Below are 20,698 nucleotides of genomic sequence, written 5' to 3' on the forward strand. Positions count from 1 at the left end.
CATGCTTCGAATTATGTGAGTAAAGTATTTATCTTGATGTTTATATTTGATTCTCTATGAGTTTGAGGCTGTGCTCCGTGGCTAACGGCTAATGCTACACTGTTGGAGAGATTTATAAAGAATGAAGTTGTGTTTATGAATTATACAGACCGCAAGTGTTTAAAAATGAAAATAGCGATGGCTCTTGTCTCCGTGAATTCAGTAAGAAACGATGGTAACTTTAACCTCATTTAACAGTACATTAGCAACATGCTAACAAAACATTTAGATAGACAATTTACAAATATCACTAAAAATATCATGCTATCATGGATCATGTCAGTTATTATTGCTCCATCTGCCATTTTCGCTGTTGTTCTTGCTTACCTAGTCTGTTGATTCACCTGTGCAGATCCAGACGTTACTGGCTGCCCTTGTCTAATGCCTTTCATAATGTTGGGAACATGGGCTGGCATATGCAAATATTGGGGCGTACACCCCGACTGTTACGTAACAGTCGGTGTTATGTTGAGATCCGCGTGTTTTCCGGAAGTCTTTTAAACAAATGAGATTTACATAAGAAAGAGAAAACAATGGAGTTTGAAACTCAATGTATGTCTTTTCCATGTACTGAACTCTTGTTATTCAACTATGCCAAGGTAAATTCAAATTTTGAATCTAGGGCACCTTTAAAAATGTAATGAATGTGATCTTTTTGTACAGTTAATTGACATAAATAGGAATTGCAATTCAATGAAAATGTATTGTAGTTTAAATTTATATCATATGCAATTAGCTGAACTTAGAGTGTTTTTTGACCCACTTAAATAGGACATAAGCACAGTACATCTCTATATGTAAGTTCATAATTACCCATATGAAATATGCTTAAAGTGTACTGCCAAATATACTGACATTTAAGGCAGTGGATCTCAACCTTTTTGACTTCAAGGTCCCCCCATTGTCCATAACAATATTTGAGTATTTTTTATTTAGGTCACCATGATTTTGCCAAGTAAGACATGTTCCTGGATCAACATATTTTGTTGATCCTGGAACAACATTCCAGTCTGAAAATGTAGTCTTAACCCTATTCCTACCCCTAAACCTAATCCTACCCATAACTTATCCCAGGGGGGAAAGATAGGTGAATAACATTGATGTAGAAGCACCTAAGCCTGGTTGCAAGCCTAAACTTCACATAAATGGTAAACTTGTCCCTCAAATCTGATTGGTTGATTGGAATGTTGTTCCAGGATCAACAAAGATGTTGGTCTTACTTGGCAAAATCACAGTGACTTAATTTTGGTTAATATATTATCTGCAAGTAGTTTTTTTTTAAATACTTTTTTTTTTTAAATACAATTAGGCACACTTCTTTTTTTACACGGGTATGCTAACCTGGTGATGTGATCTACACAGGTATTTGACTCCTGCAGTTTGTCATGTGACTCTAAAGGCTGTTTGCCCACCAGTTGTATTGAAGACCTCATTGCAGGTACTCAGCAGAGCTTGTAGCATCAAATAAAAAAAGTAACATTCTTCAACAATCAGCATATACAACATGCAGCATAACATTCTCATATTTAGCATTCTCTTTTCAGAATTTAAAGCCAAAGGTTGTGAAGTAACAGGTCGGTACAGTGTTTCCTCCCAAATGAAGCATGATATGTCACCTCAAACTGTAGTGCCTGTCAAAATGAACTCTCTCAGGGTTCAGGCACAAAGAGTGCAAGGTCATTATCATCCTCTGCCACGGAGACTGCTGGAGTGGAACTTGAAAGTGCATGTTGGAACACAAGAGATTCAGAATAAGCAGGAAAAGATTGCACAGGTATTCTGACTTTTTCTTCTTGACATTGTGTATGCTTTAAATTCAAATAATACCATGCCTAGAAGAGTACAAATATGTCTAGAAGCTTACACCACAAAATAAGCATTGCAGTTATGATGCTTTGATTCTCTTGTGTAGGACGCCATTACAGAGGTGCTCCAGTTGTGCAAGAGCCACTCTTGGTTGATAGGTGTTCATTTGTTCACCAGTCAGTGGGGTTCAGTCTCTCTAGAGACCTTACGTGGATGTTCCCCTCTGAAATATGAGGAGCTAATCAAGAAACTTCATTTTTGGATGGACAAATTTCACAGCATGCCTCAGTTCTTCACTACATCAAATAAGTTGTTCACTCTTGAGTTCTCCACCATCCAAAAGGATATTGGTGTGTTTGCCTTTTTTTGAATTCATGATAAATCAGCTACAGTACTTGAATGGCTGTTAATGAAAGATAAATGAGTTACAGCAGTTATAGGCAATCCTAGGATTCATTGCGACTTTTCAGTGAAAAGAGAAAAAAAAAAAAAACATTCAAGATAGTGGAAAGTGTTGAGTTGATTATACTTTATATTATACTACTACTTTATACTACATATTATACTATATTTTAGTCAATACTGAAATCTACAAGTAACATTAGTTGCATATAATTAAAAATGGACTATTTGACCCAATATTTTTGTCCTACAGTATGTACTTGTAATTATTACTAGTGTATTACATTAGCTTAGCAACACGCTAACACCAAACTCACTTTTTTCCAGAGACCTTGGTTCTTGGTTCTTGATTCTTGGTTCATATTTTTTGTATTCATTGTCTCCTTAAGGATTTAAAAATATCCTAACTTCACAACATAATTTCACAACAATCACAAATTGTATCTGTAGTGACAAAGTGTTTGAAAAGAATTTGAAGAATTTGTTTTTTTCAATGAAGAAAATGAATGGGATTTTTCTATACAGAAGTGTTGGTCTCTTGTGCAGTTTAGAAACAAAGCGATTAAGTTTGTGTATCAGGCATTGGTATGATATATATTGGTATTGGTATGTTCATTTCTTGTCCTGTTTTTGTGTTAAGGTTCCATGTTAATCACTATTGACCAGGATGTGCTAAAGCTACTGTGTGAAGATTTGCAAATACGTTCTGAGAATCTCTCTTCTCAGCTGAAAAGAGCCATGGAAGTCATGGAGTCTGAGCCAAACACTTTTCACAAGTTCACAGTTTTTTCAAACATGGTATTGACTTTGACATACTGCTTTGTCAGTGCTGGTCAATCAGTGTAAACTGTGGAGTAATCATTCAACATTATTATATTTATGCAGGTAAAGTGCTGCGAGAGAATGTCAGGAGATATGCAGCAGAAGCTGGAAGACCTCCACTCCCTACAGGAAACTGTGAGAAGGAATTATGCACACATGGCTTCAAATGATATTATCTCGATGAAGCAGGTACATTTGAAAATATGTAATTTATTTAACTGATTTCACTGAGTTGCAAAATCTAACAGCCAACTATTTCTGCAGATAGTTGACTTGTGGAATCAGTTTGTTCCACTCCTGAAAAAAGCTGCAGAAATGGTTACCCAACAGCTTCCTTCTATGCTTGATACACTGGACAGCAATGTTTCCTCATTAGTAAACGAATTAGACAGCCTGGTTTCAAGAGCCACCTCTGGACACTATCTTGACCCTGACCAGAATGGCAAAGAAATGCCTGTCCAGCTGAAAGAATTGTGCAGTCAATTCTATGTGATTGCTGAGCAGTTGAATGATCATAGCAGAGCCAGTGAAATTCTGAGAGGTAGGACAATGTGCTCAGGATCCTAAACCACTCTCTTTCAGTGGTTTTAATGCACTGGTTTCATGTCAGTGGTTTCATTTATTCTTTCAGGTCACCAACTGGATCTCACTTTTGTGACTGTAGCACAGCAGAATATTGAAGCAAGGAAAGGGCTTTGGGAGCTGATGAGCATGTCGTCCAAAAAAATTCAAGAGTGGAAGCTACTGAAGTTCAGGAAGGTATGTAGTTACTAACCACCAAACAGTTTTTTTGATTCTGCATATAATACTTCTCTTGCATTTGCAGTTTGAGGTGTCTAAAACCCAAGACAAGGTTAGTGAATGGCTACAGCAGGCAGAGGCATTTGCAAAAATTATACCCTCCCATGATGCTTTGCTACAGAAAACCCTACAGATTTTGCAGGGGTTCAACCAGCTACTCCCTGTTTTGAGTAAGCTGAGAAGCCCCACACTGAAACAGAAGCACTGGAGAAACATATCAAAGGGTAAATGACATAAACATACATAAGTATCAGGTTAGTTTAAAATAGTTTTTAATTAGTAGGAACCTGTAATATCATATATACTAGGATCCAAACCATCAATATAATTGTTTCTGTAGGAGTTGGTCTATTGTTTGACAGCGAATGCAAAGTAACGCTGGCTGATCTCATGACCAAAGAGCTACAGAGGCATCAAAGTAAAATCAACAAGGTTCAGTAGCACTTGTTTACACTTGTAAATATGTAATGTGAAAACTTAACATTAACTGCTTTTCAATCATTATAAGCTATGGGGTATGGATGTGCATTGGCTTCCAGGTCTGTCTAGATGCCAAAGCTGAGGCAGACATGGAACAGACTTTCAGAGCACTTCAGAGACACTGGGAAGGGGCAGAATTCAATCATACCAGGTTCATTATTACTGTCCAGCAACAGCAGAGCCCACAACAATCCAGTCAAAATGCACCAAAGCATCACATTCGTGATGGTGGAACCTTCACCATTATTGGTAAGTTATATACTCTCCCATCTATACAGCTAATCTCAACTATTAGTACAGATCGTACAGTTACATGCATATATTACATAACTTTTTTTTTTGTATCTCTTTCAGGTTTAGAGATGCTTTTGGCTCAGACTAAGGAAAGTGTTCTGACCTTTTCTGATATGCTGCGTTCTCCACATGTTGCTGAGTTTCAGAAAGATGTTGAACACTGGCTGCTGCTTTTACAAGAGCAAGGTATATTCCTGACATAGGTGTCAACAGTTTATATCTGGACAGTAGAGAGTGTTAAGAAAGGTTAATTTCTTGTTTTCTTTTGCCTTTAACTATAGATAAACTGCTTGATATATTTGAGCGATATCAGCAGAAATGGATCTTTTTAAGCAGAACATTCAATGAAATACGCTTCCAAAAGTCTGAGTTGGTATGTTTTTGATGTAATGCTTAGTTTGTTTAATGCAGTTTAAGTGAAACAATTTTCTCTAACTGATCAAACTTTCTTCTATTGTAGCAAGAGAAGTTTCACCCAGTGGATAAGGTATTTCGTGAAATCATTGAGATCACAGTTAATGACCCACATGTATCCAGTTTTGTTCAACTGAGTGAAACAACAGAGGCCAGTGACAGTTTACAAGGACAGAGTCTACGTGCTGCCTTTATGAACGGACTCACAACAATGGAGGAGATTTCCAGTCACTTACTCTACGTCTTAGAGTCACCACGAAACCTGTTCCATAGACTCTACTTTCTCAGTGATGGAGAGGTGATGAAACTTCTCTCTTTACAGCTCCCAGCACCTTCCTCACTTTTACCTCTGGTGCAGAAATGCTTCAAGGGAGTGAAGCAGCTTGATGTTCAAGTTAAAGATGATGTTTGCAGTGAAAATTATTTATCAGCTCTAAGTAATGAACAAATGTGGGTACATGGTGTATATGGAGAATTTAGTGAACATGTTCCCTTCGTCTGTCCTCTTGAGTCAAACCTCAGTCCTGTGGCTTGGCTTAATCTCTTTGAGCAAAAATTGTATCAAGCAGTGAAACAGACATTTCTGAAATGCTTAGCTGTCCAGCAAAATTCAATGCTTGAAAAGTTTCCTGGCACCCCAGACCTGATTGGGAATAGCAAGGGGAACAGTTCAGAAGTAACTCATGAACCTCCTTCACTGTTGAAACTAATATCTCAGTTTCCTTTGCAATGTCTTTTGGTGGCAGAGGAAGTTTTGTGGTGCAGTATGGTCCAGAAGTCATCACATTGTACTACAACTGGCATGTGGATGAGAATCAAATCCCAAAGTGCAGCAAAACTGCAATATTTGTGCCAGCTTATAAAAGAACACGCTGCAAATTCAAATGAGAAACCATCCCAACACACTTTGACAGCTTTGCGTGCCTTCGTTATGATGACCATGAAGCATTCTGGCCAAACCAATGGGCTAGTTGAAGTAAAAGGAGATTTGGAGTCCTCTTTTGAATGGCACAAGCTTATGAAATATTACATTATCCCAAATGCTCATGCAATGACTTCTGATTTACTTCCATCTCAAGAAGATCAGACTGTCTGTGTTGACATTCTGAGCACACAATTGCCATATGGCTATGAATACATTGGACCTGAGAATTGGACGATGGTGACTACCCCTTCAACTGAGCAAGCTTACATGGGCATAATTCTTGCCTTGTCAAGCTTCAAGTGTGCTTTCATCAGTGGACCCCACATGTCAGGCAAACAGCATGCCGCTGTGCAATTGGGTTATGCACTGGGACGACAAGTGGTCATCTTGAAGTGTTGTTTAAATACTGGTTCCTCAGTTGTTTCCCAAATGCTTCTAGGTGCTTTTCAAACTGGGGCTTGGCTTGTGCTTGATTCCGTGGAGTTGTTGGAACAAGGGACATTGTCTGAGCTGGGACAACTTTTGACTGAAATTCATCAACATTTATCAGCAGTTCAAAGACAAGCACAAAAGGAAGGACATGAGTTGTCCTCCACAGATGGAAAGTGTAGCAGTGGAGAATTCATCAAAAAGTACAACAGTACAGTGAATGAGGTGGAATGTCACTTTGCTGGAAAAAATATTTGGGCCAAGCTAACTTATGGATGTATCACAATCTCAGATAATGGCTACTCAACTGAGATACCAGAAAATTTGAGAGCTGCAATGAGGCCTGTTGCAATGATGCAGCCACACTACAGAATCATTGCAGAAGCGATGTTGGTGTCATTCGGATTCTCTGAAGCAGCTACAATAAGTCGCCGCCTGGACTCTCTCTTTAGCCTTGCTAAGGATTCACATTGCCTCCCCGATTTTGTCAGTGGATATCAGACCTCTTGGCTTGTGCTTCTCAAAAATGTGATTGTTGCCTCTGGAACACATTTACATCTCTCTCGTCATTTGGAAAAAACTGATAAGGGTACATTTTCTAGTCCGAACGAAACAGGATCTGCAAATACAAACCTTGAAACAATGCCAGAGAAGGTCAAGTTTGTTAATCAGTCTAATGCAATTATAAATGCGGAGTTAGAGGAGCAAGCAGCAGTCAAAGGAGTTCTGTCAGTCATGCGGTATACTGTCTCAGATCCAAAGAGAGCATCACAGTTTTATACATTATTTGAGGAAATCTTTCCAAAAGTGAGGTACTTTCCAAGTCTACAGCAGTTCTTTGATCAAGATGAACAAAGTATGCTTAGAAATGTAGTGGAAGACGAGTCACATCAACAAGGATTTTATCCAGACACGCAAATGCTTCAAAATGTGTTGATCTTGCATCAAGCTCTAAAGCTCTCCAATGTTGTAGTGCTCCTTGGACCAGCTGGTAGTGGCAAAACAACTTTGTATCAAGCCCTTGTGAGTGCACTTAAAAAACTTTCCAGGGATCTGGAGGTTGAATCAGCTTGTCATCCTAAAAGAGATCTTAAAGACATCTATCATCATTTGTCTATGCCATGTTGGGGCTCTGTTAGCACCGAGGTCATATTCCCCAATACCTTGACCCACAAACAGTTTTTTGGTGGTTATTTTGGCATAGACAACTCCTGGTCTGATGGAGCTTTCACTAAAGCTTTAAGACATTCAGAGCAGCCATGCCCATCGACCCTTTCAAAAGAAAGCAAACTGTGCAAATACAGCAAGTGAAATGGATTGTGCTGGATGGTGATCCATTTGGCAGACCTGCTTGGATGGACTCTTTGATTACCCTTTGCGATCTTGAACATCCTTATCTTTACCTTCCATCGGGAGAGAAAACTGAGCCATCAAGACTGAAAATACTAGCTGAGGTCACAAACCTTGGTGATTCAACCCCCTCTGTAGTGACACACTGTAGTCTGGTATATGTTTCTGGAGAGAACCTGTGGAGATCTGTGTGGAAGTGTCAGATGGATGTGCTCTCTAGGGAGCATAATGTGGACGAGGTTACTCTGGAAATGTGGAGTCACCTTGCTGAAGACCTTTTCCCTGACACACTAGTGTTTCTCAAAAACAAAGCACTTTCTTCAGTGCTGGCCAGTGATGGGTGAAGGCAGACATTCGTCTAGGATTACAGATGGTTTGCAGGAAATAATGTCCTTTATTAAGATTCTTCATTCACTTTTGGAGCATTCTGGGAAAACAGAAGACTTGAAATACACTTCAAGGAAAACTAAAACAACAGGTAGAATTCCACTCAATTCCATCTCATCAGTTGTAAAAATCATGCATTTATGGCTGATTTTTCAGCTTTGGGCACTAAAGGGTTTTATTAAAAGGAACAGATTTTAACTTTATCTTTGTTATATGATAAGGCACATTAAAACATTTTTGGAAATTTTTTGCTTTCATTTATTTTTCATTTTTCAACTGTCAAAATCAAAATAATTAAACTAGTGAGAGTAACAAAAGTCTTTAAAGAGACAACTCCCTATAGAGTGTCCATAGTTGAAGGAACAGCCTTGTAGGTTCAGAGAATATGATTGTTTGACCTATTGAAAAGTTTTATTTGATTAAGACACTGATAATCACATTTGTATAAATATTTTTTTTTTGTTAACAATGCGTATAAATGTAGCTTCCACATTCTCTGTTCACCAGATAATGCACAAGTTCTCCAGCCACCGTGCAGTGATCTCATGGCTCCCTCTTCTCAATGGGGGTTACAAGCAAGAAACCTCTTTATTGTAGCTTACATTTGGGGATTTGGAGGACATTTGCACCCTAGGTATACATGTTCATATGTGAAGATACTAAATTCTAGAAGTTGTTATGATATACAGTGAAAAACATACTCCAGTAATCCTTGTTTTGTTACAGTGTATATAAAAGAATATGCCTGTTCTCGTTGTAGACACTGGCCACATTTTGATCTTTTTGCGGGAGGCCCTGTATAAGAGCCATTGTGAAGTTGATACTCCACCAGGAGGCACGGTATTTGAGCATTTCTTTGAATTCAGTAAGGAAATGAGAGACACAACCAATTTCATCAACTGCAGTAGGCGTAAGAGGCCACAGGTCTTCTTCACATCTGTGCCTCAGGTTTGCCTTTTATCTCATAGAGTTCATATTAACATCAACATTATATTTTCCTCATTCAGCAGGTGATTAAATTGTACTTCTTGCCCTTGAAATAGTACGAAATACATGCATATCTACTGGACATGCTGCTGGATGTTCAACAGCCAGCACTTCTTGTGGGAGAGTCTGGTTCTGGCAAAACAATGCTGTGCAAGTCTTTAATATCACGTGCAAGACCACATATCCATTTACCTGCCAGTCCAGGCCTTCACCGTTCTGACTTGTGCAATGCATTCAAGAAAGTTAGATACCAGGACACTCAACTAAACAACATGAAGGTCTTAAAGCAACCAGACCTACTTCTGTTCATTGATGACCTTCATGAAGCACCATTTGGTGAGTTTTTAAAGAAGTTACATTGAGTCAGCTGCTTGGGCATCTGTTTTAATAAACCAAAATCTAAAAACATGCATATTTATCTTTCATTATGCTTTATATATTACTTGAGCTCCTGAAAAATTATAATGTGTACAATATGGTAAACATATCATATATTGTATTCTTTAAAGATTTTTCTTCTTCAAAAACATTAGTAGTACTTCTTGTCTTTTAGTCAACAGTTTAATTAAAATAAATTAATCATCATGATGCACATTTACCATCTTCATTATCATTGACAAAATTTATATTAAAAAACTTTAACATAATATTTTTAGTAATTTCATTGACAAGGGAAACATTTATGCACTTATACTTATGTCTCTTTTCTTTTTTGCAGATGCTTATGGTAAAACATCAATGACTCTAGAGACATTGCGTCAATGTATTTCTAGAGGTGAAGTGTTGACATCAGATGGCTCTCACTTCAAGCTGTTTCAATCAAGAGCCATTAATTATCTAGGCACTTGCAGTGCTCCTAATGCAGACAACAGCAGTCGGATGTCTCCCCGGCTCTCTCGACTCTTCACCACGTTGTCTCTCCCAAGCATGTCTTCTGAAATCCTGTTTTCTATTCATTCCTCGAAATTGCAACCATGGTTGAAAGAAATACAACCCAAGCAGAAAGTTGTGGATATGGCAAATTGCATCATAACCTCAACTCTGGATGTGTGTTTTTCAGTGCGTAAATGTTTTACTGCTGCTTCACACAGTCCAAACTTCATCTTTTCTTTGCATGATATTCACAAAGTGTTTCAAGGGATGTACCTCTGGAGGCCAAGGCTTGATGTCCAGCAGGCTCTTCAGAGTAGTCTGGGTTCAACTGAGAAAAAAGTCTTTTTTCCATCTGCTCTTGGTCATGTAGCTCTTGATCTCAACATTGTCCGTCTGTGGATGCATGAGTGTTTGCGCACTTTTGGTGATCGCCTAGCTTCAGAGGAGGCATGCCAAAAATTAATCTCAATTTTAGCTGAAGTTTCTGAGAAGAATTTTGGCACTAGATTGTCAGCTGAATCCCAAACACCTTCAGCAGATACATCAAGCCTTACAGATCAATCATCTGTATCAAGCACATGTAATGTAAACCAGCAACTGGATTCAACACCTTCCCAGTTGGAAGAGAATGTGTCTCCCTTGCTTGGAATGGCAGAAGTTCAGCCAGAGAGAGAAGAGAGCTATGTTGTAGAGAGCAACTCCAGCTTGTATAGTCCAGGAATTGATGAGGATGGATCCTCATACATGAAGGATGAAGTAAAAGATGATGGAAATGTTGAGAGTGAACCAGGAACATCAGAGTGTAAATCTGAATCTGCAACTGAATCCTCAAGTTGTTCATTTCAAATGATGTTTTCTTCTCATTCTCATTCTGGTGAAAACAGATATGACTACATAAACCAAAAACCAGCTGCACACGAAGAGTTTCTGCAGCTTCTACAGGAAACAACTTCTTTCATCCAGAATGTGGTCTTCAGTCCAGAACTTTGTGAGGCGCTGAACAACATTGTTCAGCATCATAATTTTAAACGCAACTGTGTGTATCAGGAAAGAGATGTAAATATGTTGATGGACCAATTGGTTCATACTATTAAAAGCAGAGAAGAAAATAAAAAGGGAAATTCTGATGACACTTATTATAGTCCTAAATGGGCTGTGCATCACCAGAACATACATCAGCTTGTGCATATCATCCGAGCTTTTCTCATTCCTGGTGGACACGGGGTTCTGTTTGGAGCAACAAAGAAAACGGGCAGAAAGACCACTGTACGTCTAGCAGCTGCTCTGACGGGATACCAACTAATTGAGGTTCATCATGGAAATGAGACCAAGTTGTGGGAAATGATTAAAGAGGTTTGGAGCGGAACTGCAGTGGATGTTGGACATTTGGTTCTACTGGTTCATGAGGACACCAGCCAGGCTGTTAAAGATGAACTGCTGGTAATTATGGCAACTGGAATCCTTCCTGGACTGTATTCAGATGAGGAACTGAAGAAAGTGACGCTAAGGATGAAAACATGGATGAAAAATACACGGTGCCATTTGAAGGATGACCAAGCTCTTGAAATGTAGGGTATAAGTATCAGTTTCATTTCATATTGTTTACCTGAAATACTGATGTTGTTTCAATTTATTGTTTAATTAAGCTTATTAATTTGTGTTCATCATTTTGTATCTGATTATTGAAATGTTTTTGCATTTTCATTCTTGGATTTCTTGTGATTTTTGCAGAAGATCAAGTCATTGAAAATAAGGATGCACCAATATTAAAATTAAGGAAGATATTGATAAATTAATAATTATTTTAATGTTATGGCTGATAACCAGTAAATGACTGATATTAATGTTACTATTCTATACTATTTTGTCTAAATAAATTAATAAATAAATTACAAAAATAAATAAAAACACTAAAACTAAAATCAATCATTTTAAATGCTACAGGTGAATTTAGACATCACATATCCAATACATTATAATGTACAATATGAAAAAAATAAATAATTTGAGATCTGCTAAAAATTACATTTAACAGCATTTTTGTATTAGTTTTTTCAAACTTTTAATTAGTAGATGGCAAAGGTAATTTCAATGTATTATTAGACAATGGCAAAGGTAATCTAAATGTAAAAATAAGGGAAATGAGCAAGCACAATTAAATATTCAGTATCAAGCACTGATAAATTAAAAAATCACTAATATTGGTTGATAACTGATACAGTACTGATTAGGGTTGCAAAATTCCGGAAATTTTCAAAGCTGGAAACTTTCCATGGGAATTAATGGGAATATATGGGAATTAACGGTAATTTGCAAAATTGCAGGTTAGCCTATAACAGGGTACTTATGTAGTTGAAAAAAACATCTTGCAGCATAATTTTGGTTAAAACAACCATATTTAATGAAATTTTAGTTGAATTTTTACCCTGCACATTCCTCAATCACATTTACACAGCACAATACTTATTGCAGAGCAATTGAGACCACAACCCCTGCATGCACTGTGCATTCCCCCAGTCCATAACATGCACATTTATTTCTGTGATGCAAAGCTGCATTTTCAGCATCATTCAGAATGATTCAGAAATCATTCTAACATGCTAATTTGATACTCAATTATCAAATTTAAAGAACAGCATTTATTTAAAATAGAAATCTTTTGTAACAATATACACTACCGTTCAAAATTTTGGGGTCAGTAATATTTTTTCTTTCTTTTTTGAACAAAATTAATACTTTTATTCAGCAATGATGTGTGAAATTGATAAAAAGCGATATTAAAGTGATATTGTTAGAAAAGATTTCTATTTTGAATAAATTCTGTTCTTTTTTAACTTTTTATTAATCAGTAAATCCTGAAAATAGTATCACAGATTCCAAAAAAATATTCAACAGCAGAACTGTTTCCAACAATGATAATAACTGAGTATCAAATCAGCATATTAGGATTAAATATTGCTGAAGGATCATGTGACACTGAAATAAATACCACATAACAATTGCTGCAATAAAAATATATTTTACATATTTACTAAATTAGAATTATTTGAATGTGAAAAATAAATAACTTATTTCATGTTATGACCAAACAAAATGTTTATATTTATTTTTATATGATACATTTTATAAAAATATTATAAATTTATATAAATTCCCATAAATTCCTGTTAAGTTTCCAAATTGGAATATTTCCAAAATTCCCCAGGTTAAGATCCCGTGGAAAGTTTCCAGAAACTTTCTGCCCCTTTGCAACCCTAGTACTGATATTGTGTATTTATTCCTAATTGAAAGTAAAGTTATTGTTATATAATTTCCTTTTTGTGCAGGTATTTCAAAAACATCAAAAGAAATATGCACGTATTCCTGCTTTATCCTCTCCTTCCGGACAATCGTGAAAGACAAACCGGAAAATCTTCAGATTTGGAGACGCATGTCACCAAGGCTGTAAGTCTCTGCTGTTGTGTAGAAGTGTACCAACCCTGGACCTCTAAGGCTTTAGCTGAAAGTGCCTTTTATCATTTAAAAGCCAGTGAGCAGATACCCCAGACAGATAGTACAGGTAAATCTATTAAATATATTCCTATTACTAATTTTATCAACTAGTTTTTTTATTTTTTTTTTAAATGTTTTTTTCATGTTTTTTCATGTTTAATGCCTTTTTATTGTTGCATTTCTAGTTGCCAAGGATAGCTTAGCTCATAGTATTTCTAAGGCAATGGCAGGAATACATCTATCGGCTACAAAATATGCTGTCCCACTGCTTCATTTTCAACCGTTTGGCCCTCGGTCCTACGTAGAGCTGATGGATCGGTTCTTCTTTCTCTGCCGGCACCTCTTCGAGCAAAGTGGAGTTCAGTACAACCGGTGAGGGGACTGCTAGTACAGCTGATGTACTTAAACACATACACTACCTTTAAAACTTTGGGGTCAGTTAGTTTTTTCTTTAAAAAAAATAATACTTTTCTTCAGCAAGCTGCATTAAATTGATCAAAAGTGACAGTAAAGACATTTATAAAGATACAACAGATTTCTATTTCAAATAAATGCTGTTCTTTTGAACTTTCTATTGTCAAATAAACCTGGAAAAATATATCATGGTTTCCACAAAAATATTAGCACAACTCTTTTCAGCTGTGATAATAAAGAGAAAAGAAAAATAAATGTATCTTGAGCACCAAAACAGAATTATTTATGAAGTATTTTTATTAAATAAATGCAGCCTTCAACATAAAAGACTTCTTTCATTATAAAACTTTGGTCACACTTTAGATTAGGGTCCAATTCTCACTATTAACCATGACTTTTGCCTCAGTAAACTCCTAATTACTGCTTATTTATAGTTAGTAAGGTAATTGTTAAGTTGAGGTATTGGGTAGGATTAGGGATGTAGAATATGCTGAATAAGTCATTACTATGTGCTTTATAAGTACTCATAAACAGCCAATATCCTGGTAATATGCATGCTAATAAGCAACTAGTTAATAGTGAGAATTGGACCCTAAACTAAAGTGTGACCATGCCAAAACTTTTTAAAAGTATTTTATGAAATGTTCTCAACATTTTCTTGTGTTTTGTCTTGTTTTTTATTTACTTGTTAGGTTAGCAAAGCTTCTAGCAGATGTGAAGGTCATGACCGACACAGCTGCAAGGGACACTCAGGAAGTTCTGAGCTTTAGGGCCAAATGTGAAGAAAAACAGAAGGTACGTATCAGCAGAAATGGTTAAATGGAGAAGCAGTAGGATATAGTTATAAATGATGTTTGAAAATGATTTTACTTTGTTCAAGCACTCAGAGAAAATAGAGCAAAGGTTGAACCTGAAACCTTTGTGTCAATAGCTCAGATCCAAAATAATCCTTCTATTGTACAGTATGCATTTATGTATCATTGCAGTGTCTAGACCAGCTGCAGAGATCGGTGGATATGGCACAAAAAATCTGGGAACGAACCCACCACCAAAGTTTGCAGGAAGAAGAATGGCTTTCCAAACTAGAGAATCAGTCACATCGAGTTCAGCAACAAGTTCAAGATGCCTTTAATCAGGTCTGGTTTGATTAGTATGATCACATATTGGACACACTGAAATGGGATTTTCACTGTTGCTGTTTGTGTGCAGGTGAGTCCGCTGTACCGAGCAGCTGTGGAGGCACTGCAGGCTTTGAGCCAGTCTGACGTGGATGAGATGCGACACTACAGGATGCCACCTGATGGAGTTGTCATGGTCATGGACATTATATGCATGTTATTCAACCGTCCATGTGGTTGGGACAGTAGCAGGCAACTTTTGTTGCAATCCAGCTTCTTTCAGGTAAAAAAAAAAATCCTCTCCTGAACCCTATGAAGCAATAATTGTTTTGAGATTTGTATCATTTTCCTCTCATGCTCCACCAGGAACTGGAATTTTTCGACTGCTCTAAACTAACTGATGAGACGATTCAAAAGTTGGGTCATATAATACAGGCACCAGCCTTTCAGCCAAGCTCTGTACGCGATGTGAGCCGGGCTTGTGAATCTTTGTGTCGATGGGTGAGAGCAGTATACCAGTATGCTTGCGTACAGCGCCACATGGCACCTCAAAAGGCTAAAAAGTGCAATTTAGATGAGCTCATGGCTTCGAGTCGAGCGAGGTTGAAGGTCGCGAAGTTGCAGGAGGAGTCAGATTGGGAAAGACTAGTTGAATTGGAGAGACAACAGGAGCTCAACAGACAAGACATGGAGTTGTTGAACGCCCAGCTTAGTACTGCAGAGGCTCAAGAGAGAGAGTCATGTGCTGCTCTGAAACTGGTTGAACATCACATTAAAGATTGGACATCAGAAGAAAAGGTAGCTAAAGTTGTCAATGGCTATTTCAACAGAATTTTTCAAGCAATGTGCATATTGTTCAAATGAAACTAGACAAGACATTTGATTTTGGTGTATTGCAGGAAGCAAAGTTGGCTAAACAACACATTGCAGGTGACGCCCTGATTTTGGCAGCTGCTGTTACTTACTTGGGTCCGTTCAGGCCTGATGTTCGACAAGAGCTGCTCGAGAAGTGGCACAAACTTTGTCTGACTGGTGAAATTAACATGAAACGGGAGGACCCATGTGCAGCACTTTTTGATGATGCCCCAATCACAACTTGTGACCACTACGTGGCCATTCCCATCAGTAAGACATTTCAAATTGCTTTAAATCGAATACTTGGACTAGATCTGGATCGAATCCATGGAGATTCCTCTGATCTGGTCCGAAGTGTTCTTCTCTGGGGGAATGTTGCTTGGGCTCAGCGTTGCCCTCTACTAGCAGATCATCATAAAGATGAGGAATCTCAGACATGGTTTCCTCCTGGTCAGTATGACAGCCTGTCTTTTTATGTCTTACTGCTTAGAAATATCTTAAAGCTATAGTTAAATTTTTTTTAGGTCAGTATGCAAGAGGTGAAGAAAAAGGTCATAAGAAGGATAAATATGAACTTATAGTTTCTGCTGATGATCCAGAGTTACTTGATAAATTTAATCACGGAGCAAAAGAAGGTCAGTCATCTGCAAAGTCTTCCATGCTTTGATCTTCAGTTTTAATTTTTAAATCTACACTGTGAATGATGTAAGCTCATGTTGCTTCTATCCACTGCAGGTCTAAGAGTATTGGTGATGCACATTGAACAAGCAATATCAAACCTACAAATCCTTCAGGAGTTTATTACACCAGCAAGTTCTCCTGGCTGGAGTTGCACAGTTAAAACTGCTCATCCTGAATTTCGCCTCGTTATGAGCACTTCCCTTCCAGTCCAAACTGTGATACATGGTGAGTGATTGAGGATGTGTTTTGTGTTGATTCTACAAGATATGATCCTTTTAAAAGTTTCTAAAGCAGGGGTTTTCAAAAAAGTTTCCAACCATGGACCCCCAAATATGATGATAGGACCCCTTCCTAAAAAATAAGGTCATCTACATATGTACCTCACCTATATTAAAATAAATGTATTATATTATATTATATTATATTATATGGAACTGTATTATTATATTATTGTACTAAACTTATTTATATTTATTAAATATTATTTAGAAAATATTTACTTAATAGTTTTTTCTTAAATACTTTTAATGTTAGATGTGTAAACCTGAAGAAATATATAGATCAGTTCAGATTTGTATAGTGTTTTATCAAAATAAATATAGTTCAAAAAGCAGTTTTACAGAGAATAATGCATTTCAACCCATAGTGAGCAAGATAAAGGCAACAGAAACTTTGTAGATGAGTACAACATAAATACAATTTACTGTATTTGTGAATGCATTCATACTAAGAAATAAACTCCCCCGCCACTCCCCCCCCCCCCCCCCCATTTACACATTTACATGGACCCAGTAGTGTGTTTACCCACCATGCAAAGCACGCAATTGTGTGGGACCCCGCGGGCTTGGGGGCCCCCCCATGATTTCTCCCAAAATGCGGAATGTGGCTACCGCAGGGGGACCCCCCCTCCCCCTGGGATGCGATCGCACGGCCCCCTCCTGGAGATTTGCTTAGGGCCCCCAATAACATAAACACGCATGTTCATTGGAAACTAGTTCACTGGAAACCTGCATGGACCCCCAGCACCCATTTGGTTTCCAATGAACTAGTTTAAAAACCCCTGCTGTAAGTTGTTGCCTAATGTTTTCCATTCCTTTTCCACATTTTCTGCTAGAAATTCACTCTTCTTTCCTGGAGGAGGTTCAAATGATTGATCTTTCTCCAAGCACATCTGAAGTTCGGGACCTTATTTTGACAGAACTGATGCAGACTGAGTGTTCAGAACTATGGAAACAATATCACCAAATACAGACAAAAAAACAGACACTTCAGCATAAAATTTTTCAAAACAAGGTCGGCTGTTGAAGAAGTTTAGATCTTTTTTGGAAAGCTAAGCTTTATGAAATATTCTTAACAGCACATGTCCTAATGTCATTTTTTTATTATGATTGCAGGTTTCCCTAATGGAGTATGTCATGCATGCATCCGCACCACTTCTCCAGGACCCTGAGTTCCTTCCACACGTGTATACATGTCAGAGTATCTCTCTTGAACTTGAGACAGAAATCAAGGAGCTATCTCAAGAGATAGATCGACACAAACCCCTGATGGCTGATTTTTATCGAATTGCAGAGCTCACCACGTCCCTTTACAACACTCTGCAGGACATTGCCCGACTTTCACCATGTTATCTTTTCACTCTTCACGGATTCCTGCTCACTTTTCGGTCAGCTTTAGCTCTGGAGAGCCCTGACATGAAGTTTCATAGAGAGATGGAGCCCAATGCATCAGAGATTACCTACAGAATTTTGTCTCATGTCTTTTCTCAGTATAAACCCCGCTTGTTCCAGAACCATTCTGCTTTATTCAGATTATTGGTATCTGTTGCCGTTATTGCCCACAATGAGGGCTGCCCTGAAGTAGAACGAGTCACTTTCCTCAGAGGATTAAGCAACTGGAAATCTTCAGAGTGTTTTTTATCACCATCCACACAGTCTATCCCCAAGCTGCCAAGCTGGATTCAAACACACTCTCAAGATGATGTCTATCTGTTAGAGACGATTGCACCCTTCAGGGGTATTGTATCATCTCTGGTAAATTCGTCCAAGCTATGGCGGGAATACCTGCGGTTTCCTTCCTCCACAGTGATTGGACCAGTCCCTTGTCAGTCTCACTCTCATTTGTCCACAATGCAGCGGGCTATTCTCTGGAAGACACTGTGTCCTCAGTGGCTAGCAGCAGTGGAAGAGGACCTTACAGCCTGTGCACAAGGACATATGCTACATTCATTTGCTGGAGACCCTCTAATGGGCACTGTGGAAATGATCTCCAACCTTTTGTCCAAAAATGAAGGTCCTGTAGTCGTACATTTACCAGATAAAAACGTGCCAGTAAGCATCTACCCTCTCCACTTGATTAAACAAGTTGCACAGTGCCAAGCGGACAACAAAGGGGTAAGTTATTTGAAATAAAAGTGAAATAAAATAAAATATAAATATCTGATAAAAAACAAACAAAAGCTAGAAATGCTGTCTTGGCCACTAACTGAAATAAAATATGTTTAAGATGAAGTACTAAAATGTCTAAAACTAAAATAAAATTCAGTTGTGACCCGTGCTGGTAAAATGAGTTGGATTGCGCACTGACTAATTTCGAGCTACAGGCAAAACAATTGAAAAATGTCAATTTTGGTCGAAATTGAAGTTTTCACAAAACTTAGTTCATTAAGTCCTCGTCTAGCGATCACAATGCTCCAATTAGCAATTAAACATCTAAAAGTATCTTTATTTGTACGTTTTCTGAGAGGAGTACCTTTCCTTTGTCCATGAAAAATGACGTTTTTGGAAAAAAGTTTGGTGTAGTTGTAAAGCACAGCATTCCAAACTTGTGAATATTCATAGCGAATTCTCGATGGCACAAGTCTGACAAAACTAAAACTAACTAAAATAACAAAACTAATTTTCAAACTCACACTGATGTAAATTAAACGATCTTACTCACGCTGACTGACAGATCCAAAGCGCACACAAAGACGCCTCAGACACTGCTCGATCCAGATATACACATATACACAGAATGACAGTTTTTCAAAAAATCTGTCTTGGCGAGTATTCATACAAAAATTCATTATCTGTTATGTCTTAAGTGAACATTTGGTTAACAGTTGGGGGAAAACATCTGATGTGTAACATTAGATCTGTATGGTACAGTAGGCTGTCCGTTTCATTAATGTTAATCAAACAATTGTTGTGGAATCATGAAAAAAAAAGTGAAAAAAAAAAAAAACAATAATAATATATATATGTATATGTATATATATATATATATATATATATATATATATATATATATATATATATTATTATTATTTTTTTTTTATTTTTTTTCCCTATAGATAAGGGTTTTGACTTAGTTTGTGCCAAATTTGGTGGTATTACCAGGGATTTTAAGGTGTGGTTGCTAGGTGATTTTTTTTTGGAACCTTCAGAAAACTTTAACTTGATTTTTCTCAAAATTGACTTTGTTGACTTCAAACAGGTTTAGCTCAGTAATTTTTTGTCAGATTCCAACAAATCATACATCATTTTGAAGGTTTTAATGGAGAAAATAACAAAACTAATTTTTTAAAATTTGCTTATTGCTCATTTTGCCAGCACGGGTCACAATTAATGATAAATAGATATATAAAAGAACAAAAACGAATAAACATTTTACAGTTTAAAAGTTAAACTAAAATGAAAATGAAAACTGAAACTATAAAAATAAAAGTTAATTCAAAATATTAATAAATGCTATACAACCCAAATTCCAGAAATGTTGGGACGTTTTTTAAATTTGAATAAAATGAAAACTAAAAGACTTTCAAATCACATGAGCCAATATTTTATTCACAATAGAACATAGATAACATAACAAATGTTTAAACTGAGAAATTTTACACTTTTATCCACTAAATGAGCTCATTTCAAATGTGATGCCTGCTACAGGTCTCAAAATAGTTGGCATGGGGGCAACAAATGACTGAAAAAGCAAGCAATTTTGAAAAGATTCAGCTGGGAGAACATCTAGCAACTAATTAAGATAATTGATATCAGGTCTGTAACATGATTAGCTATAAAAGGGATGTCTTAGAGAGGCAGAGTCTCTCAGAAGTAAAGATGGGCAGAGCTGTGAAAGAGTGCATAAAAAG

General features: G+C 37.2%; 1 protein-coding gene across 1 annotated transcript in view; it reads left to right on the forward strand.

Annotated features, from left to right (window-relative positions):
* LOC125257218 (dynein heavy chain domain-containing protein 1) overlaps positions 1-20,698 on the forward strand; it is a 35,510-nt gene that overhangs the window by 5,892 nt on the left and 8,920 nt on the right. Inside the window, 28 exon segments of the mRNA XM_048173687.1 lie at positions 1,402-1,477; positions 1,584-1,813; positions 1,952-2,195; positions 2,888-3,045; positions 3,133-3,258; positions 3,334-3,610; positions 3,701-3,828; positions 3,896-4,094; positions 4,211-4,302; positions 4,410-4,599; positions 4,705-4,830; positions 4,926-5,017; positions 5,105-7,717; positions 7,720-8,104; positions 8,910-9,097; positions 9,193-9,472; positions 9,855-11,577; positions 13,336-13,568; positions 13,687-13,873; positions 14,608-14,710; positions 14,902-15,051; positions 15,125-15,316; positions 15,400-15,831; positions 15,933-16,338; positions 16,413-16,523; positions 16,624-16,794; positions 17,684-17,862; positions 17,964-18,962. Coding sequence (XP_048029644.1) covers positions 1,402-1,477; positions 1,584-1,813; positions 1,952-2,195; positions 2,888-3,045; positions 3,133-3,258; positions 3,334-3,610; positions 3,701-3,828; positions 3,896-4,094; positions 4,211-4,302; positions 4,410-4,599; positions 4,705-4,830; positions 4,926-5,017; positions 5,105-7,717; positions 7,720-8,104; positions 8,910-9,097; positions 9,193-9,472; positions 9,855-11,577; positions 13,336-13,568; positions 13,687-13,873; positions 14,608-14,710; positions 14,902-15,051; positions 15,125-15,316; positions 15,400-15,831; positions 15,933-16,338; positions 16,413-16,523; positions 16,624-16,794; positions 17,684-17,862; positions 17,964-18,962 — 10,290 coding nt within the window.

Source organism: Megalobrama amblycephala, linkage group LG21, assembly GCF_018812025.1.
Source record: "Megalobrama amblycephala isolate DHTTF-2021 linkage group LG21, ASM1881202v1, whole genome shotgun sequence".
Taxonomy (NCBI): domain Eukaryota; kingdom Metazoa; phylum Chordata; class Actinopteri; order Cypriniformes; family Xenocyprididae; genus Megalobrama; species Megalobrama amblycephala.